Here is a 21,452-nt window from a genome sequence, read left to right as displayed (position 1 = left end):
ATATACATACCTTTTCTAAAGATCACTCATTTGCATAATAATTCCACGTATTTCCTCCAGGATGTCCCGATACTTCCGAAAGTTACACAGGAGTTGAGAGTGCATTTGAATTAAAAAAAAATCACACAAAATGAAAAAAAAAACACACTTTCTCTTTATTCGAGGCTCACGTCATGCAGCTTACAATTACAATTACAATGTAAGAAAGTAAGACGATGGGGCAAGTAGGTTACACAAGTTCTTCTGCTGACAGGTTTTTATTGGAGCTGCTCCACGTAATGAAAGAGGACAATACCTACTCCTGGAGACAAATACCCACGAGCATCAAAGCAAAGTAACAAAGCGACTATTTGCTCTTTACGAGTTTCACATGACTACTCAACCGACAAATGATGACACACATTCTTACAAAGTCTACTCAAACCTTAAATGTGCCCAGGAGCTTTAGAACTGTTGAGTGCACTCAGTATATAGAAATTATATACTGAGTGCACTCAACAGTTCCGTATAAGCAGAGGTAAGTTCAGGATTCTGTCAAAAGGAGGGGGATGGAAACAATATTTTTTTTAAATAAATCTAACATGCATTAAAGAATGTATCATAATTGCGATGCTCATTTAATAACAAGAAATCTTTGTCGATCTCTGTTTTATCTGTTACATTAAAAACGTATATACTGAAAATGATTATTAAAGGTAAAGACCAATTGGAAACGCCCCAATTTCAAAAAATGAAATGGAAGCTCTTATTAGCAATCATGTGAAAGAATATGTTTTGAATATTACATGATGATAAAAATTTTGACGGAAAACCGCCTACTAATTGATATATTTGGTAAATTAGTGTATCTCTTGCCTGTTGAGAGATCATAATGCACGTGTCACGCACGTATGTGTAGTCCCATATACATCTTTCTGTGTACAGTGCTTCTAACTTTATGAAGACTTGGCCAAATTTCTTATCATTTTGATGATTCCAGAACCTTGCAGTACACACCAATAGTTATATACCAGATGATCAACCTTTTCTGATCGATTTAACAACGTTTCTTTCACAATGCAGTCGCATGACCAGAACTGGTCTTTCGGCTTTAAAGAGAACGAGTACAAGAAGATAGACCTGGGAGCTCGACTGCTGTCTCAGCATTCTTCCAGTATTTGTGATAAAGGTAAATACCCCATCCTAAGGCTTCCATTTTTCCTTCAATTTATTTCGATTCAATTCAGCTCATTATCAAAGTCATCTAATATTTTCATGTCAGTGCATGGGAGCTTTAAATGAGAGCTTTAATATCATAAAGGAAAATGAATTTTGGTTCAATGTTATCTTATCTAATTTTAATTTGTTTGATTCAGATTTATTTTAATTTGATTCAGTTATCTTTACTCTTTGCATGCACATTTACTTTTAATGAGTCACAATTGAAAACGAAAAGTCAATAAAAAAAGGATACTGACTACGTTACTTTTTAATCGGCTAGCATCACTATTTCTCTCTCTGACTCTCTCTCTCTCTCTCTCTCTCTCTTTCTCTTTCTTTCGCTCTCTCTCTCTCCCTCTCTCTCTCTCTTCCCTGATTACAGCTAGTATGCATTTCCATTGGAGAGCTATAGGATCCACATGGATGCCAGCAAAATACGGAAAGAAACCCGGCTGACTGGTTTGGTGATCACCAGAGGACGCTCTTTGTGTTTTGACGAGGAATAGATGGAGTGCAAAATTCATAACAACACGTTCACCTGTTTTCACCTGTCTCCTCGGGCTCCTCAGTAAGAAAATGTCTTGTAATTCCCTCCCATACAATACACTACTGCAAAGATTTTTTAGAAATAAAGCACCCCCTTCACATGCCTAACCATATTGTAATGACAGATACCAAAATAAGAATTGCACATTTCCAGGCGTATTTAGGGAAGATGACTATGATATTATCGTTTATGATATTCTTGGCATAACCAAAGCCCAGAAAAACAGTATGTCTGATCAAGACAGTGTAGGTCTACTCAATTATCTCAATATATTATGAAAAGGTCTAGCTGGCAGTTGAGAGATTTTTTCGAAGGTCTAAAGTAGGCCTACCAGGGGCAGCCAAGCGACTTCCAAAGTGGGGGGGGGGGGCACCAAGAAAAAGGGCACTTTCTGAAAAAGGGCACCTAAAAAGGGAAATCTCAAAGCGAAAATATACAATCTTTTAGACATTGGTATCCAGATTACCCCTACATTATGATTACATTATCAGGGATGATTTCAATACTAATTGTTCCACTTTATACACCATACAAGATATTGCTTATAAGCATTATGCTTTGCAGTTGGGTGTGATGGTCTGAAAAATTATTTGCGAGATCGCAGTGCGAAAAATTAAATCTAATAAAGAGGAAAAACCCAACCCTGATGGGATTATAAGCACATTCTCATAATGGAAGACTGAAAAGACCTCTGATAAGTAACATAAGTATATCATCTATAGATGGGTGCGAGCGCAGCGAGCGAGCTTTGGGAGGAATTGCTCTTAGTCGTTTGAAATTTGGGGCGCGTTGAATGATGAGAGGAAAAGGGGACACTTATCAGAAAAGAAAGGAGCATGTGTCAAAGTACAAAGAGTAATTATCATAGGTGAACATTGGGCACTTCTTACACCCTCAAAAAGAGGTACTCACCAGGGATAAAAAAAAAAGTCAGTCATGAGAATAGGAAATGGGCATTTGTCGACGGAAAAGGAGCCCACCAGATTTTAATAGGGGCATTTACAGGAGGTGAAAAGGGGCATTTATGAAAAGGGGATTGGCCCCTTATTAGAAAGGAAAAGGGGCACGTATCATTGTTTAAAGGGAAATTATCAGAGGTAAAAAGAGACAATAAAATCGCACCTGAAAAGGGGCAATGGCCAGATATGAAAAGGGGCACTTATAATAAAGGAGATGTGCATTAGTTGAAAGAAATTGGGCATCGATCAGATTTTAAAGGGGCCTTTCTCGGAGGTTAAGGACTTACCTGAAGTGAAAAGGAGTAACTTCTCCTACCTGAAAAGGGTCATTTACCAGAGAAAGGGGAAGGAGCTCTTTTTAATGGGGCACTTATCATTAGGAAAAGGGGTACTTATTGTGAAAATATAAGTTGCGCTTATCCGAGTTAAAATGGGGGTAGTTATTAAAAGGGGAAGGGGCACTTATTACAAAGGAAAAGGGGCACTCAGTGTCAAAGTAAATGAGGCACCTCTCAGATTTGAATAGGGCAATTATTAGAGGTGAAGGGGGCACTAATCAAAATTGAAAAGAGGCACTTCTCGAATCTGAAAAAGGGCGTTTACTAGAAATTAAAAAGGGCACTTATGAGAATGGAACTTGGACACTTATTGCAAAGGAAAAAGGGAACTTGTCCAAATAAATGGGGCACTTATATTAGAGTTGAAAAGAGGAAGAGGCACTTTTACAAATTAAAAGGGGCACTATTCCTATGTAAAAACGGGCACTTCTTACAAAGTTAAAGGGACACTTTTCCGCATTAAAAAAGGGCAATTTCCGGATGCTTGAAAAAGAGGGCCGCCTCTGAGGCATACCCATAGACCATAGTCCATGTTTCAAAATTCCATATATAATTAAATCCCATTTCACAGCCTTTCAAAGAGATTCTAGGGGTGGGACATGTCTTTAATTTACCAGCTATATGGCAGTTGATATTTTTTTTGTAGGTCAAAAGTACCCATATTGCTGCAAATCTATTCGGATCAGCTTTTTGAGATTTTCGAGAGGCGCGATCTAGCTCAGTCGGTAGAGCAGTGGTCTCGTAATCCGGTGACCCGGGTTCGAAACCGATTCGATGCGCTAGTGCCCTTTGATAAGGCATTAATCCTCATTGCCATGTCCCTCGGAGAGGACTTAAAGCCGTCGGTCCTCTGGTTGTTTACAAAAACAAGCATTTATTGCTTTAGTTGTCAGGTAAAATAACCACCACCACCACTTATTATGGTTGTCTTGTCCATGTCTTCAAATTTCAGTTACATTTGACCAAGGAGGATATTTGATTTGACACAATTTCAAAATCATACAAGGGAAACTATTATGTAGCCATTCTCATAACCTTGACTCCTTGTTTTTCCGTGTTGTTTATATTATTAAGCAACCTGTCATGACGGTTTTTGAGTCATCAACCGCGCACAGCGAGTGATGTCTTGCGGAAGCACGTACGTACCGTACTGTACGTACGGTGCGTTTTATCAGGGAGTTTGTATGTTTATTGTACCGCGGTACGGTTCATACAATAATTGTACTAAATGCAATGGTAATTAGCTAGCTTCGCATGCATTACACGCTCGATCTGTTTAGGAGACTAGGATACATCGAGGTTAATTGTATGTCATTATATGCACATGAACTGCACTTAATTCAGCTCGTTCAACTTCGATTTCAAGAACAAACAAATGACGGAGAGATCAAATGAGGAACATTGCATTGGTACATGGTCCTTGACATTGCAGAGTCTATGTACCGGTACGTAGTCTACATGTTATGCCTGGTTCTGCTCACAAACATTACAGATTTTCGGATGTCCAGTTCCGCTGCCCGACGGCAACGCCAGCAGAATTGCTAGATCTATGGGCATGGCTTCGTTTCGGGACAAATTCTCAATAGTGCCTTATGGATGCCTCTATATAGGTAAGTATATTAATTACTATGGGATATGATATAATATGTTGGAATCATCGAAAAAAGGGCTTTGAGCTTGTGGTTATAATAATATATCTTGGGTTTTGGAAACCACCCATTCGTCAGCACTGCAATGTAACTGACTAAACTATGAGTAAACATGGTAAACTAAAGAAGTTAAGGTTAAAGGTAAAGACCAGTATTGGAAACGCCCCAATTTAAAAAATGAAATGGAAGCTCTTATTACCAATCATGTGAAAGAGTATGTTTTGACTAATACATGATGATAAAAAATTTGCCGGGAAACCTCCTACTAATTGATATATTTGGTAAATTAGTTTATCTATTGGTGTGTGAGAGATAAACGCACCTTTTGTGCACGTGTGCGTAGTCCCATATACATCTTTCTGTATGAATATTGATGAGGCTACCCTGGGTAAACAAGACATATTATTATTATTATTACTATTACAGTGCTTGTAACTTTACGAAGACTGGGCCAAATTTCTTATCATTTTGATGATTCCAGAACCTTGCAGTACACACCAATACTTATATATGCTAGATGATCAACCATTTCTGATCGATTCCACAACGTTTCTTTCATAATGCAATCGCATGACCAGAACTGGTCTTTATCTTTAAGGAGACCAAGCTTTGCTTGGCCTTGGTCAAGGAGTAAATGATGGTTTCCTTATTGCCTTCACGGTAATACTTACCTTACTTCACTTTACTTTACTTTACTTTACTTTACTTTACTTTAATACTCAATGTTGTATAGGTCTAGGCCTATGCCAGTTTTGTCCAAGGATTACATGTATGATCACAGTCTAGTGAATTAAACCAGAACATGCTGAAGAAATACATTTTTGAAAGGATAACATTCCATTGCATGTTTGAATGATTTTGAATGAGGAAAAATTGAATTAGCAATTGACTTGTTATTGGTCTACAGTGTACATGCTACATAAACATCATGTTAACTCCAGGGTGATTAGCAAGGCTTCTGAATTTGCCTTATAACATGTTTTTCGTTTAAGTTTGTTGGGACTTCTTGGGAGGATGTTAGTGAAAGTCATGGATACTGTAAAAACTAAAAGTCATCCATTAGAATTTTATGCAAGTGTGTGAGTTAACTTGGTTTTGTCTTTCAAATTTTGCAAGAGATATTTAATTGTGATAACATTGCAATAGGCCACTGGTATCGATTGATATAACCAGGTGGCTTCATACTTGTATAATCGGCTAGATCTGTGTAATAGTCTACATAGTACATACATATTTTATTTATTATGCATTCAAATGAATTAATGTTATCTCATAACCTCTGGCGACAAGCTATTCGATTCAGAAGTTTCAAACAGTCAAGCAATGTCTTATTTGGTCTGCATACATAAAGTTGTTGCTTGGTCAGACAAAGCTCTGGCAGCTGGCTGCTTATGAGAATTGATGATTATTATTATTTATGATTCAAACGATTATTAAACCATATTGTAGACAAAATCGGCATTAGACAAACTGGAAATTAGACTACATATAAATGGGCTATAGACCAAATGGGTAGTAGACTTATAATAGAGATTAAGCCAAATGGAAATGAGATCAAAAGACTATTTAGCCTAAATAGACCAAATGATAAGAAGATGAAATTGTCATTAACCGATGAGGACAGTAGACATGCTACAGTGTACATAATGTACATGTACATTAGACCATATGGGAATAGACCAATTGGGTAGTGGACGAACTGGTTGTAAACCAAACAGAAATAAAACGTTTGCAAGTATTGTGGAGTTCTGAATGTAAATTGACCATGGGTTCCATTTCCTCCTTTCAATCGTTTTCACATGGAGGCCATGAAACTACATGTACAGTATATGTACCTGTATTTTGTCTCGCCCTTGAACCGGTACCGGTATCTAAAAACATGTACAGACTATAGTATAGGAAATTTATAAAAATACAAAACTCATTACATGTAGAAACATCTATAAAGAACATTGTATTGCAAAACGAGCTTACAGATTAGAGAACAACATTGTATAAAGAAAAACTTCATGTAAAGAACTGGTATTGAGTGACAAGGTCAGTTGACATGCCAGCTAGGCAATCAATCACGTGTGCGCGGTCACATTAAGCCCCGCCCAGTTATAGGACCATGGTACAATTTGAGGTTCAGACTACAACAGGATGCTAATTCTTTCAGTATTTGTTTGAAACGATGCTCTACTAACAGTCATTTCATTATATGATGTTCACACTAAAAAATGTACATTGTATAGCTACGTGTATATATACAAAGAATTTGAGTAGTCTGAATGCAAGGTAGTTTCGGTCTATGAATAACTTTCCCAACTCGGACAGCATTACGATCCAGAAAATGTCTGGATCGTATCAGTTACTACTTTGTAACTCCAAGATATAAGATGTCCTGGTACATATGCAACATGTAACCTAATAGTTCATATGCAATAACCTGATACTACATGTACGTGTACGTGTACATTGCTGAAATCAGAAGGATTTCAATGGAGTTGGAAAATCAAAGTCCTGTACCGTAGTGAGAAATTGTTTGCATCAGTAATACTGGTAGTTTGCTCAAGAATCATCCACATACAAGTTTAGAAATGGATAGAGATCTATGGAATGAACATGAACCAGGATGTACTTCACACATGAATTTTTCATTGTATCTGCAATGTGTGCCCTTATCAAATTCATTTGATAATGCTTCTGTTGTGCCTCACCACCTTCAATGATCGCTTATAAATGGCAGAAATTATGTTCCTTCTTCTTCCTGTTGAGTACAGACCTCTTTACAGAGTATTATCGTACTATACTGGGGGTGTGTGCAGGTGGACCACTACACCGGGGTTCCCCACTACTCTTATACGGATAGTGCAGTGGGTTCTTAACGTTGATGATATGAATGCTGAGGTTTTGCGCTTTTATTTGTATTCACTGTACCATTGAAGAAAGGTACATTCCTACATGTAGTTCCTACCCAACATTGTCATATCAAGACCATTAAAGGAAAATCCAACCTTAAAGGTATTACAAAGTTTTGGTAAATTTTGAAAATTGGCTGGATAGTGATTCTTTACAATTTGGATATATTTGGATGCCCCTATAGATGTATTATAAGTAGTTTATAAGCACTTAAAAAATTAGCCCCTAAAACTCTTCTGCTTTCAAGAAAATTGAATTTAAAAATTTACCGTGCTCCCGGTAAATTTTGATAAATTTAAAGTAGTGCCTACGGCGAGATGATGGTAGCTGCGATCATAAAAACCTCAGAATATGCAGATCTGATATATACTATATATTTCAAACGGTAATAGCAAATCGGTCGATTTTAGTCAAATAACATTGTTTTATAGCTTAATTAATATCTTGACCTTGAGAGGGCGCTATGCAACATAAAGAGTTTATTATTTACAATTTTATCACTTTGGACTCGATTTCAACAGTGACAATGATCACTGAATATTGAAGGATTATATGCTTCCAATATCTTCATTTGAACCAAATTCATTACCCCATACCAAAATTTTGTATTACCTTTAATAGACAACCACTCTAAAAGAAACAGACTGGCAAAAGTTTGAATGAAATCGGACAGAAAATAAGAAAGTGTTAATTTTTTAAGTTGTAATCACTTTACCATGGGCACTTCAAAATGGCTGAATTAGTGATGTCTCTGTGACGTAGTGCCGGACAACTTTCCCATAATTTGTTTCAACTCCAAAATGACTGAATGTCAGTATGTCCTCTTATAGAGGACCTATAATAATATGCTACATGTCATGTATCCAGTATCTATATGCTATCCAGTATCCATAATGTGTTTTGAGTAGTGCCCCTAGAGAGAAGGCACATAGAAGATAAACAGAATTTAGTGATATTTTTGTAAACTACAAATGTAGTACCGGTAGACTATGAGTATGTCGCTCACAATCCTCGGACCAAATTACCAATTTGAAATTTGCCTAGATTTCTTAGTCATTTCATATTTCAAACATTCATAATTCTCTTATTATTTGTCCAATCTATTTCAAACTTTTGCCATTCTGTTTCTCATTTTTCTGCTTTCATACCTACAGTATCTGTATATAAACTTATTACACAGGTTGGATTTTTCTATAAAATTACAAAGTTTCTGCTACACGACAGCCAGGTGGCCTAGCTTTCCTTCAACAGAAGAAGAACTGCAGGTGTACATGTACCTGTAATTATGTCTTGTCCTTAGACCGGAGTCCACTTTCATTTCAAGAGATGTCTCAAGATGACTGTCCTAACTTGGACAGCATTTAGGGACAGGGCTAAATTGATCCCATACTGCTCGTCAAATTGGCAACAATAACACTTTTCTTGTAATGCTACAATATTCTAATAAAATGCAACGTCTGTGCACCCATTTTTCTAAAAAGTTGACAAAAGTGCCAATTTCGAGCAAAAAAGGAATGATTTTGAACCTCTCAATGTGTTGGCAACTTAAGGGATTTTCAAGTCTGTTTTCCTTTTTTTGCATTTATTTTTTCATGCATCTGGTATACATATTTTGTAGGGGTCTGAATACAAAGTTACTGAGCCAAATGAAATATAATGCTTTCCCCGACAGCAATTGAAACATCTGCATTCTATCTGTTACTAGTTGTTCACCTTCAGATACTGTAGGAGATGTACTGGTACATGTACAAACATATAATCTTACTGTAATTGAATGCTAACTTTGATTTAAATGGAGGCAGAAGATCTTCCATGGTGAACATATGTGGACTCAGAAAATCAGTAGAGTGAATTATAAAGAGTTTACATTGTGAACAGTAGATGGGTAACTGTTTGGTATTCATGGTCTGAAATGAAAAGATTACAAATTTTGTAGAATACATGAAATGTTTGCACGACAAACAACGCTTCGCTATCATAAAGGCCAAATTAAAGTACCTTTAGTTCTCAGCTTTAAAGGTAAAGACCAGTATTGGAAACGCCCCAATTTCAAAAAATAAAAATGGAAGCTCTCATTACCAATCATGTGAAAGAATATGTTTTGACTAATACATGATGATAACAAATTTGCCGGGAAACTGCCTACTAATTCATATATTTGGTAAATTTGTTTCTCTCATGGTCTGTGAGAGATATAGGGTAGTCCCATATACATCTTTCTGTGTATAGTGCTTGTAACTTTACGAAGAATGGGCCAAATTTCTTATCATTTTGATGATTCCAGAACCTTGCAGATGCTAGATGCTAGATGATCAACCTTTTCTGATCGATTCCACAACGTTTCTTTCACAATGCAATCGCATGACCATAACTGGTCTTTACCTTTAAGAAGAAGAAGAAGAATAAGAAAAATAGAAAGGAGGGAATAAAAAGAAAAAGAGGAAAGGAAGAAGAAAAAGAACATGGAAAAGAAAGAGGAGGAAGGGGAATTGAAGAGAAAGATTAGGGGGAAGAGGAGGATGAATAAGAGGAGCGAAATAAAACGATTAAGAGAAAAAGAAGGGAAAAGAAGAGGATAAATGATGACAAGTAATACAGAAACTTAAATTTTTATTATGCATTCAGTATTAAAGGTACTATGTCCCTTTTACAGCCAACCTCAAATGCTGTAGAACTTTGCAGGAATTATGAATATGTCATGTATGTCCTATCTGTGAAATTTAAACGTTAGCAGTGTCCTCATATTCAAATTATGCAAGGAAACCCGTTTACTTGCTAGACTTCACTGTCAGACACTATTGAGTGACTGACTGGCTTTTTTTCTTCTTTGGTAATAACATACATGAAAAGAGTTGTAAAGGGTACATGAGCATTTGTCTACATCAATAACCCACTTCTTGTGATGGCCAAGATTAAACTGATTGAATCTTTGCACAGCATAAAACGTATGACCATTCGGTACAATTGTCTGAAAATCAAGACTATTACTTTTGGGCTCTATAGCCCTAAAGTCGATTTGACAACTAATAGTCGTTATTTTCCCACTTGAAGACATTTTCAAGCCCCACCTTTTTAGGGAAGTTCTAAATTAGTATTATCTTTCAAATGCAGTTGGGATTTAACTTTTTCATTTTTTTGGCCTGCAAATGGGACATAGTACCTTTAAAGTATTGCATTTTTAACAGAAAACCATTGTTTCATAATTAGAATTCTTTTGCTGGTTATCTATCAAACAAATTGTAAGGATTCATTACATTGATTCATGCGTTTTTATAATACTTTTTTTCAACTAAAACACCTACCGTTACAATAATTAACAAGAGAGAAAAAACAATCAAGATTGATTTTTTTTTTCCTTATCAATGAAGATGCATCATGGAGCGATATTCTGTCAGCCATCCCTTTCTCCATGGAACCAGGCCACCACCGGAGCCTGATAGAGTACAAGCTGGACCGACTGTGGAACCACGCCCATGCCACGCCCACCCCCATCCTGCCCTGCCTGTCGGTGCGGACGGCCTTTGACCTCTACCTCTCGGCGAAGCAGTACCCCAGAGGCTCAGAGATGGTGTTCTGCGCTATCAACATTCCCGACATGGCGCGGATTGTCCGGCACCACGGCATCAAGCTGGTTGCCCTCGATGTGGATATAGAGACATTGGTCCCAAAGGTACTAACTTCCTTCCAATAGGCGGTGGCATAGCTGCAGTAAAAAAAAAAAAAGAGACAAAAGAACAATTTCTGTAAAATGACCCCAAAAATACAATTTACAATACAATTAAAAATACAGTTAAGCTTAGTCTGCATACACAGACTCAGATTAGAGAGTTAAAAATGATAAATTCTTTAAAGTCTTGAGCTCAGCCTACAGTAATTCTGTCAGTCTCTAACTACTGTATGTCAATATACATGAACAGGGCTATGGGGGCCGTTGGTGCCATTATTTTGTACAACTATACAACTATACGCCTATCGAGTAGATGCATAGTTGCATAGTTGTATAGTTGTACAGTTTTAACAATCAGAACACAGGAAACTATACAACTATACAACTATACAACTACCGGTATACAACTATGCATCTACTCGATAGGTGTATAGTTGTTCATAATAATGGCACCAACGGCCCCCCCATACAGGGCTTATGGAATGCAGTAGGCTGTATAGACTACATAGGGTCACACTAATCAAGCTAATAAATAATAAAGAGTGATCAATATACAAATGATGATTGGTTCACTACACTATTTATGTTCCACTGTGAAGGTAGATCATCTGCAATCTCTCATCACCCCAAAGACGGTAGCCATTCTTGTTGCCCACCTCTACGGTCGTTGGGTCGACCTGGAAGACATCGTTGCTGTTGCAAAGGAACATCGCCTGGACATCGTGGAGGACTGTGCAGAGGCCTTCAGCGGCATCCAGAACCATGGTCACCCTGCTGCGGATGTCACCTTCTTCAGCTTTGGTCTCATCAAGACCTGTACAGCCTTTGGAGGTAGGCAGTTGTACGGGAAACAATAGGGACTTTTAGATTTGTGTGGACTGATACGTGTGACGTCCATTCAAGGCAGTGCATTAAAAGGACGTCGATCGTAGCAATCCACGTTATCGTTGTGCAAATCTAAAAGTCCCTATTAGTATAGATATATTGACTGCTATGAGAGGCCTGGCTGTTTTTATAGGCTCAAGGGGATGTTGCATCCTGCCATGACCCCCAGGTGCGCCGAATAGTACAGTGTCAGAATCACCTTGGGGGCTATAGATCTAGATCAACCATCACCCAAAACACAATCAGCTAATAATTGTTTGACAAACAGCATATTACATTTTCAATTCTTTACAAGGGTATTTTGATAAAAAATATACCCAACAAAATGTCAATTATTTAGTGGGGATAGTTATGGTTCAATGGTTGAATTTTTGTCACCTCAATCATTAAAAAACAATGACAATGATATATACAGAGTACCGGTAAGATTAAGTGTGATTAAGGGACAATGGAAACTATTAAAAAGTTTGCTAAAACTTGTAAGGTGTATTCCCCAAAGTATTCACAATACAAAGAAGTCCAAAACATTATTGATTGTTGATAAATCCGGCTGAAAAGTCTATGAAGTATTAAAAATCGACGCAACCAGCCAATGTTAATTTTTTTTTAACCGTTTCAAACTATGTGGCTTGTGCTAGAAACAGTGTTGTTTGCAGAAGATATTTCTTTCTTTTCGTTTTAATTTATGATGCATTTTTAAAAAAAATTATTTTTGTCTTCTGTTGACGTTGTTTGAATCACCCAGGTGCCATAGCAGTGGTGCGAGATCAGCGTCTCCTGGCTCAGATGCGCACCATCTACCACTCCTACCCCATCAGAGGGCGCACCGTCTACCTCAAGAAACTCATCAAGTACTCGTTCCTGATGACCTTGATCAACTCACCGTTCCTTGTCAAGCACTGCACGCTGCTCCTCAATGCGCTGGGGATCAACCATCGTGATGTCATCGTTAATTCCATACGGGGATTCCCCCAAGGTTTCTTTGACAGCATCAGGATGAGGCCGAGTGTTACTCTGCTTTTCATGATGTACAGGAGGTACGTTCAGTTGATACTCTTTCTTAGCCTCATGATTTCTGCGGAGTAGGTGACCTCATCAAAGATAGAGGGCTAGAGAGTTAGGGTTAGGGTAATTTGTGATTAAGTTGCAGCCAGTTTAGGTTCAGAGTTGGCGTTAGTTTTAGGGTTATAGTGTTGGGTAAAATGTGAAAGTTAGGAATCAATCAAGTGAGGATATTCATCCTGGGACGATTGTCACTAGCATTTGTGGTAGAATCACCATGTTGTAGTTCTTATCATTTTAAGAACCCCCCCCCCCCAAAAAACAAAAAAAAAAAAAAAAAAAAATGGTGATTCACATTTTCGACTTCTCAAAAATGCTTTGCCAGATATTAACTAAACTTGGTAGGAATATCCTTTGACAAGGGAATACTAAATTTGTTCTAATGGGGAACATATCTCTCATTTTTTAAATTTCATATTCTGATGGATCAGGAAGTGTAAAACATTGTTAGAATCATTTTTATGTGAAGATCACCTAAAAATGTTTGAATAGGATGTATATATCTGCCCTGCAGTTATAACTCCCATTCAAACAAATTTTCACACAATATAGGTGATATTGAGAAAGAAAAAAAACTGACCATTCCTGAACATTATTTGACAGATTAAAGAACTTTGATGTGAGCTCCTTCAAACTGGGTAACATCAAAGGGGACATTGTATCTAGGAGGCTTCCACCTGGAATACAGGGTGTGGGACAGAAGGCTGACAAACAAAACTATTGGCTCTTTCCTATCTTGGTCGTAAGTATTTATCATTGTTTTCAAGAACTACATAGTTAGAAGCAAGTTGCTCTGAAAGTAACCTGAACAATCAGACCATTTGGTCCAACACATTTTGATTGGCTTGGTTCTTGTGATTACCTGGCCCCCCCACTCCGAGAACGGATGGACCCCATGCGTGTTGCCAAAATGTCCTTTTCGTAACAAAAGAAAAAGGTCGACCCGTATTGACTTTACACACCGGACTTTTGCTGAAAAGGGGGGGTGTCGGTTGGAACATGCATATGCGTACCCTAAATAACACTGAGTGGGGGGGCCGGGTGTGATTACCATTTTGTTCATTTGTGATTTATGACTACTTATGCATTTTGAATTAGCATTCTTGATTTGATTTCACTTCCTTTACATTTCTTATTGTTATTAAGTGCTGAGACTTACATGCATACCTGTATATTTATTCACCATCAATTGGACTATGGTGAGAAAAAAAAAATTACTTCATATTACATGTACATGTGTGCTTCAGTAGAGTCAACCACAAATGTATCAGTAAGTTTGAGGCTATATGAACGTTATGCAATAGTCTTATAAAGGTCAACCAAGGACCGTCTTGCAATTGCTCAGATATTACCATGAATCACTATCACTGCAGATACATGTAAATGTAAGGCCTTTTCTTGTACCAGTAGTCTCACAATAATAATAATAATAATAGTGGGTTCTTGTATAGGGCTCATGTCAGTCAGATTTGACCCTCCTGGCGCTCCTGATTAATACTTTGGCTTTAGCACGACTGCCATACGGTGCTCTATCATTTCAAGGAATAAATTCCTACCAGGTACCCATTTACAGGTACCCAACATTTACGATTTTACTTTGTAAAAAACATAGTCAGGGAGATTTTATGTTTCTATAGTTAGCATGTCATCAATTTTACTACATTTTGTTCTCCTCCAAAATCAGCTGACAGTTAGATGGCATAGATAGGAGGGGGGGGGGGGGGGTACAGTGATCAGTGGTTGGTGTTCAGTTATTCATACAGTGTATATGATGTCAGTGACTCTGTCCAATGATGGTGGGGTGGGGGGGGGGGTCCCTATTCTGGACTGTTTGGTTTATGCATACACAATATAATCTCAGTGACTCACTACATGCATACATGCCAACTGTTCAGATTAAAGAGGAACATTCCTCTTTTTGGGAGAAGATAATTATCATTTTAATGCAGGTGTTCCTCTTCCTGTACAAATTTGTCTGTAGTATTGAATAGGAGAGTTAGGATTGTTCCTCTTTTTTTTTAAATAGTATAATTTGTACAGATTTCTGATTTTCAAATGTTGGCATGTATGTACATGTACCATCATGATTAAACGGATTGGGTATCTTTGTCTCAGATTCTGAAACAAAATCCTGGATTTAGCTCATGCTGCAATGCTAATTATACACCTCTAGGTCAGTCAGGAACCCCATGACTCTTTCTTACAAGCCGATCGCCTGTCTGATTATCTAAGATATTTATGATTGGAAATTGAAATTTCAAAAACATTACTTTTGGGGAAAATAAGTATGGTAAAACCGGACACTCAAAGACTTTTACTTTTTTGATCATTTTGAGACACAATTTTTTCAGGACTTCAATATTACACCATATCACCGACACTGATAACACGATAACACATGCCTCTTAGATTTAACATTGTTGAACGATGCCTTTAAAGGAAAGGGGGAATCTCCCTTTGCTTTTACCTGTGGTGTTCAGGTCATGCTTAGATTATTCGTCTCCCTGATTGATTAGGAGTGAAGAGACAGGAAATGACATGTTAGTTCACCGTGCGATGTCTGCACATATAATTTGTAACTTCCCTATTGAACACATTCTGCATCAAGACCTACACCTCTACTGTCAATTATAATGAACCGTTATTAAAACCTGCGTGTAAAGACTGCTCAAGTACATGTAAGAGAAGGAAAGGTGTTTTTATAGGCAGGTTGTCTTTATGTACAGGTTCCTTAAATACATGTTTAGTACTGATAATACAGTGAACCCTTCTTTAGCGACCACCTGTTTATAAAGACCACATTTTTTGTTCCCCTTGAATGTGGTTTCTCATTGGAACCTGTACTAAAGGAACCTGTACATAAAGACCACCTGTCTATAAAGACCACTTGTATTGCCTCCCTCAAGCAGTCTTTATACACAGGTTTCACTGTAATAGGTTCTTGTATAGCGCTCATGTCTGTCAAACTTGACACTCCTGTGTTCAACAGTTATTAAACTGGCAGTAGCAAGGCTGTCATTATGGCCTTCTAGCATTCAAGGAATGTCTTTGTGCCAGGAACCCATCTACTCCACCTGGGTCAAGCCCAATGAGCAACGATGGTCAAGGGATACAGATAATGTGTCCTTGATAACCATGTGGTCTTTTTGACCATCTTGACCGTGCATAAAATGTTCAATAGATTTCACGTGATAGCTGAAAGTTACCTTTATTATCTATTTCTTTTATTTTAAACATGGGCACTGATAGTATATATCTTATTGAACAAGACAAAAAATTAAAGTAGGAAATGAGATAGGTTTTTTCAGTTTGCTGCAAAGCTTAATATTACAGTGTTTTATATTTATATGATTCATTGGTATCTGCCACATTGAACTGTTTCACATCTTCATTAATCCGAGAAAGCAATGTAAAATTATAATTTACAACATTTTTTCCCTCTCTTCCTTTGTTTTACATTTAGGATAATCCAGAAAGGGTAATGAAGGAGCTGAATGCTCGTGGCGTTGATGCCTACAGAGGAGCAACACAGTTGGACCTGATAGAATCTGATGTAGAGATCCCAAGGAACCTTGCCAACCCTTCAGAGATGGTCCAGCAGAAACTTGACCACTCCTCTAGACCTGCAGAGGATACTTCCAGTGTGGTCAAGGCTGCGTCCTGTGGCAGGACAAGTGCTGTTGGTGACTCCAGAGGCACGAGTAGGACTACACAATCTGATGCTGGCCACGGTAGAGGATTGTCAGAAGGGCAGCTGAGAGCAGGGAATATTAACAGCGCGAGGACAAGTCCTGTAACAGATCGTAGGATAGTGCCTGGAACTAGTGAATCCGACCTCAATAATAGAGAGTTATCTCCTAGAGCAAGGCTGGAACAATTGCCTGGTCATGTGGACAATGCCATGGAAAGTAGTACAGCAAGGACAAAAACCAACCAATCGTTAGAAAGTAATGAAGATAATATGCAAGATCCATCACTGAAATATTTCAATGATGAAAGAGCTGAATATGTTAGCATTCACTCTAAAGAGGCTACAGGACAAAGCAATAATCGTCTAAGAGGTCTGACATGGGTAGCTCAAAGCCAAAGCAGCAATACCCCAGCAATACAGTCCGAACCACACATGACGTCGCCAAGTACAGCAGAGCAGTACAGGAACTCCGGAATTCCTTCAGACTTGCACCAGCAGTCACATTTTGACACAGCTCCTGAGGGCATCACTTCAGTAGGTGAAGGAATTCAGTGTGCACCAGTGTCACATTGTGGAACTCATGGTACTTCCAGCGCTGGTGATACCAAAGATCTATGTTCAGTATCATACAGCCAACTACAGCAACAGCATGTCCATCATGAGTCGCATGCACAAAGTCCTTCAGAAGGTTCACCGATGGAGTTATTTCCCCAGTCTGATGGCGGCACCAACTACCTTGATCCCCCTGCAAGTGACCTGAAGACATCTGCTATGCAACTGGCATCCAACAATCACAGCATGGCAACACACACTCTAAACCATCCTTCAAGAACACAAGGTCTTTCTGGTGTCAATCATTCCTCTAACACTGCAGAATCTGATGCAACTAATACCCAGAGGGAACCCAGATCTCTACCCTCCAATACAAATTCTCCATCTGGAGGAGGTACCAAAGCCTATTTAGAACCATCAGGGAAATCCCCAAAGAGGACTTTAGGGGATTCCCCAAGTGTGATGTCGGGGAAGTACCCACAAGAGGCAAGGTACCTGATAGACCATGTGGTGTACCTTCCAGTCCACAAGAAGGTGCCCTTCCAGTACTTGGAACAGATCTGTGCAGTTTTAGAGGATGTGGCCAGTATGCTTGCCAAAGAAAAGCAGGTCAAAGTTCAGAGCAAGCTTTAATGGAACAGATATCAAATCAAGAAAGTCTCATTAGGTCAAAGGTCAAAGACCACACAGCCTTGCTATCATAAATTCTAAACATGGTGACGGTATTACTATAGGAAGATGATCCAGTTACATTTTGGTGCTAGTAGGTCAAGATCATAGTCGTCAGTTGACATTTGATTATAGACTATTTGTTTTCATCGTGATATGTCTTGAATGATTTCATCCATTTCCTATACTGAATTTAGGGCAGAGGGATATTTTGTATAGGAGACGTAGTCTTTTTGATAGTAAATTGAATGGGATATATGCATGATCTCTGTTGAATGTACAGTTGATTTTTATGAGCACCTGGTAATGAGTAAGATTGAAGATTAGGAAGTAACAGTTACCGGTAGGTGCCTTAGTTAGAGGATTCCTCGGATCTGAAACTGATGATATTTTGCAATAAGGTAGGTGCATAGTTTATAAGGGGAATTGTATGCAGAGACTAGTCCAGTTACCGTAACCAGTATGCAAATTGATACACCCAAAGTGCCATAAAAATATTTGTTGTTGCGCATTTAATGTTTTATGCAGTAGTGTTGGTTCTTTATTGTTTCTTTAACTTTTTTTTACTGAAATAATGTAGAGTTGTAGAGACAGCGTTAATCTAAGATTCATCATCATTAAGGCTGGCTTGTCTCACTTGTCTAACTTATTTATTTTCTAATTTTTGCTGTTTAAGTATTGTTAATTTGTTATCATAAAGTTCTATTTGTAAATTATACAGTAGTGATGTTCCATTTGATATGGGGACTGTGTAGTGTGAGGCTTCTATAGTTTCAATCTGTTTGCAAAGTTGTGAAAAAAGATAAACAAAGTAGCAGTAGAAATGCTATCTTGCTTAGGGATGGGGTGTAGGGTCTCAAAACTTGATCACATCCTCTCCCCCCAATCCCCCCAGTCCATTCACTATCCACATGGTCAGATAATCATTTAATCATAAATAATAATAATTATTGAATGATTATTATAGACCTTTTGGATGGTAGACAAAATGGACATTACACAAACTAGGAATTGGACTACCGGTAACTGATTAATTATTAGACTAAATGAACAACAGACCAAATTGGTTGTAGACTAATCGGAGATTAGACCAAATGACTTTTAGCATGAATGATCATTAGACCAAATGATAAGTTAGACAAAATGATTATTATATCATGTGGTTGGTAGACAGGCTTGGTGTAGACTATACGAGAATAGACTAATTGGGTAGTAGACGAACTGGTTGTAGACAGCAATTCACCGTATGCTAGAGCGTTAGGGACAAAAATGACTCTCAGCCCCTGTCTTGCAATAAAAAGAGGTTGTGTTTATTTAAATGTCTCTTTAAAAAAAGAGATACATGTATTCAAAATACAGGACTTGATAATGTTTCAAAAGGCTCTATGTTTGATATTTTGGAAATGCATTAGAATTTAGTTGGATTGGAAAAAGGAACTGTTTGAGCGATTAACTTTGTTTTAAAATTCTCCTGTCATGTTTTACTGCCTGTTTAAATACAGATGTCTTCCAGGGTTGAAAAGTATATGTTTGATTTGATTATGTATATAATTTAGTTTGAAAACTCCTCCATTCCAGTTTAATATCAAAATAATAGTTAAAACAGTTGAAATAAAAATCTCTCAGAGTTTTGATTCACAATTACAGGTTTCAATTTAATTTTGTAAGATGGTGACAAAATAAATCGAAACCAGTAATAGTGAATAGAAAATCTCAGGGATTTTATTTCAACTGTTTTAATTATCACATATATATTATATATATTGAATCACTTTATCAGTGATTATTGTCTATGAAGTAACTTTTGTCATTTTATCCGTAGAATTGATAATGGACTAACTTTTAAGTGCTCATGATATGCAGATGCTCAGTTAATGTGTGTGTTTTGTATGTGTGCGTGTGTGTGTGTGTGTTTGTTTGTTTTTGTTTTGTGTTTAGGGGGTATTTTTTTAATATTGTTTTTGTTTTGCTTTTTTCTTCTTTGTTTTTCGTCATTGTTTTAAGCCATTAACACGCTTATGAAAATTGATTGCCCATGTTGTCACTAAAGACCAAGTCCCAGTCCCAAGTATTGAGAGTAATGTATTCATGATTTCTCCTATGCCTGGTGCAGGTGCCCCATAACATTACTAGCAATAATGTTTCCTGTCTTTCTGCTTCCACAAATGTTTGGTTTTACCAAGACTGGATTTATTAGTATTCATGCAATAAAGGCCACACCAGTCGAAATAGAAGAAGAACAAACGTGTGGCATACATAAATACCTTGCTGTGTTAAAAGAGCTAACATATATGGTAGTGAAAGTGGTATTCATAATGATATTGGTGGAGCCCCCTCTGTTGGGCAGTTTTTATAGTGTCTTTCTTGCTGACCCTCTGTTTTCTTTGATACAAGTGATATAAGATTGAAAAGAAATAGTTTAAATTCTTGAACCATTTAAAAAAAATTATACTGCAAACTGTTGATTGGCCGAAATGTTTTTAAAAATCCTAATTGAAAACTTACCTAAAAGTATGGTGGCAAAAGAATCATTAGTAATGAAATTGAAGTCATTTTTCTGTTCAAATTTCAATTTTGCATCTTGCAGTGTAATTTTTTTCACCCCATTTGAGTCTTTTTATCTGAAATTTTGCACATTTTTTCATGAACCCATCTCGCTGCTGCAGATACATTTTTAAATGGGTTTTTGAGTTCTTGAATATAAGAAAACATCAATGTTGTGCAACTTATTAAACCTGAAATTATTTATTTCACGGGATTTAAACTTCAGTATATGTTGTATCTGATATTTATGTGCAATAAATATAATCGGTGTGATCGAGGGGTATTTATACATGATACAACTTACTCCTGATGCCCAGTCTTTATGTCTTCAAAGGTATAGGGTTAGGTTTAGGTTTCAGGTTTGAATCCGGTTATGGGTTAGGGTTAGGGTTAACTATAGTGTTGAATCCAAGGTTGAAGTTTGGAATTTGGTTAGTGCAGAGAAATAGACCATTGAGTAGTTGCCATTGGAGCAGCATGCATTGTAGAACCATTCATTATGATTAATATGTATAATTACTATATTCATATTAATTGGCAATTCAGTCCATCAGTACCTCAGGAGATTTGTTACATTTGTTTATTTCTTGAGCTAAAATTTGTGTTTTTTATCATTTCAAGCCCTCTATATAGCAAACAATGCCTAATCGGTGACCATTGGTCCCGTGATCCTCTTTTTATTGTGTTAATTGAGAGCTGATTTGTCAGTGACCATGCAGGGGGGGGGGGGGTCTAATCCCTCCTGGCCAAATTAGTGCAGTGGGGCTTTAAGTTGCTTTATGTAATTA

The 21,452-nt window shown here is 37.5% G+C and overlaps 1 protein-coding gene across 1 annotated transcript; it reads left to right on the top strand.

Moving 5' to 3' along the window:
- The first annotated feature begins 4,262 nt into the window (after positions 1–4,262).
- On the top strand, positions 4,263–20,692 carry LOC753076. The gene is made up of 6 exons (XM_001181125.4): positions 4,263–4,654; positions 10,963–11,264; positions 11,861–12,092; positions 12,892–13,183; positions 13,812–13,950; positions 16,672–20,692. Exons 1-6 carry the CDS (start codon positions 4,594–4,596, stop codon positions 18,082–18,084), a joined length of 2,439 nt encoding a protein of 812 aa, XP_001181125.3. The 5' UTR covers positions 4,263–4,593; the 3' UTR covers positions 18,085–20,692.
- Positions 20,693–21,452: the final 760 nt, after the last annotated feature.

The sequence above is a fragment of the Strongylocentrotus purpuratus genome, unplaced genomic scaffold (assembly GCF_000002235.5).
Source record: "Strongylocentrotus purpuratus isolate Spur 01 unplaced genomic scaffold, Spur_5.0 spur5_scaffold_21, whole genome shotgun sequence".
NCBI classification, from domain to species: Eukaryota; Metazoa; Echinodermata; class Echinoidea; order Camarodonta; family Strongylocentrotidae; genus Strongylocentrotus; species Strongylocentrotus purpuratus.
Note: the sequence above shows the minus strand (reverse complement) of the source record. Positions and strands in the feature narration are given on the sequence as shown.

Excerpts from the sequence above, each read along its gene's own strand:
- LOC753076 (XM_001181125.4), top strand. The coding sequence starts at position 4,594 with ATGGGCATGGCTTCGTTTCGGGACAAATTCTCAATAGTGCCTTATGGA. Across the intron at positions 11,265-11,860 it reads TAGAGACATTGGTCCCAAAG|GTAGATCATCTGCAATCTCT; the intron begins GTACTAACTTCC and ends TCCACTGTGAAG. Across the intron at positions 13,951-16,671 it reads GGCTCTTTCCTATCTTGGTC|GATAATCCAGAAAGGGTAAT; the intron begins GTAAGTATTTAT and ends TTTTACATTTAG.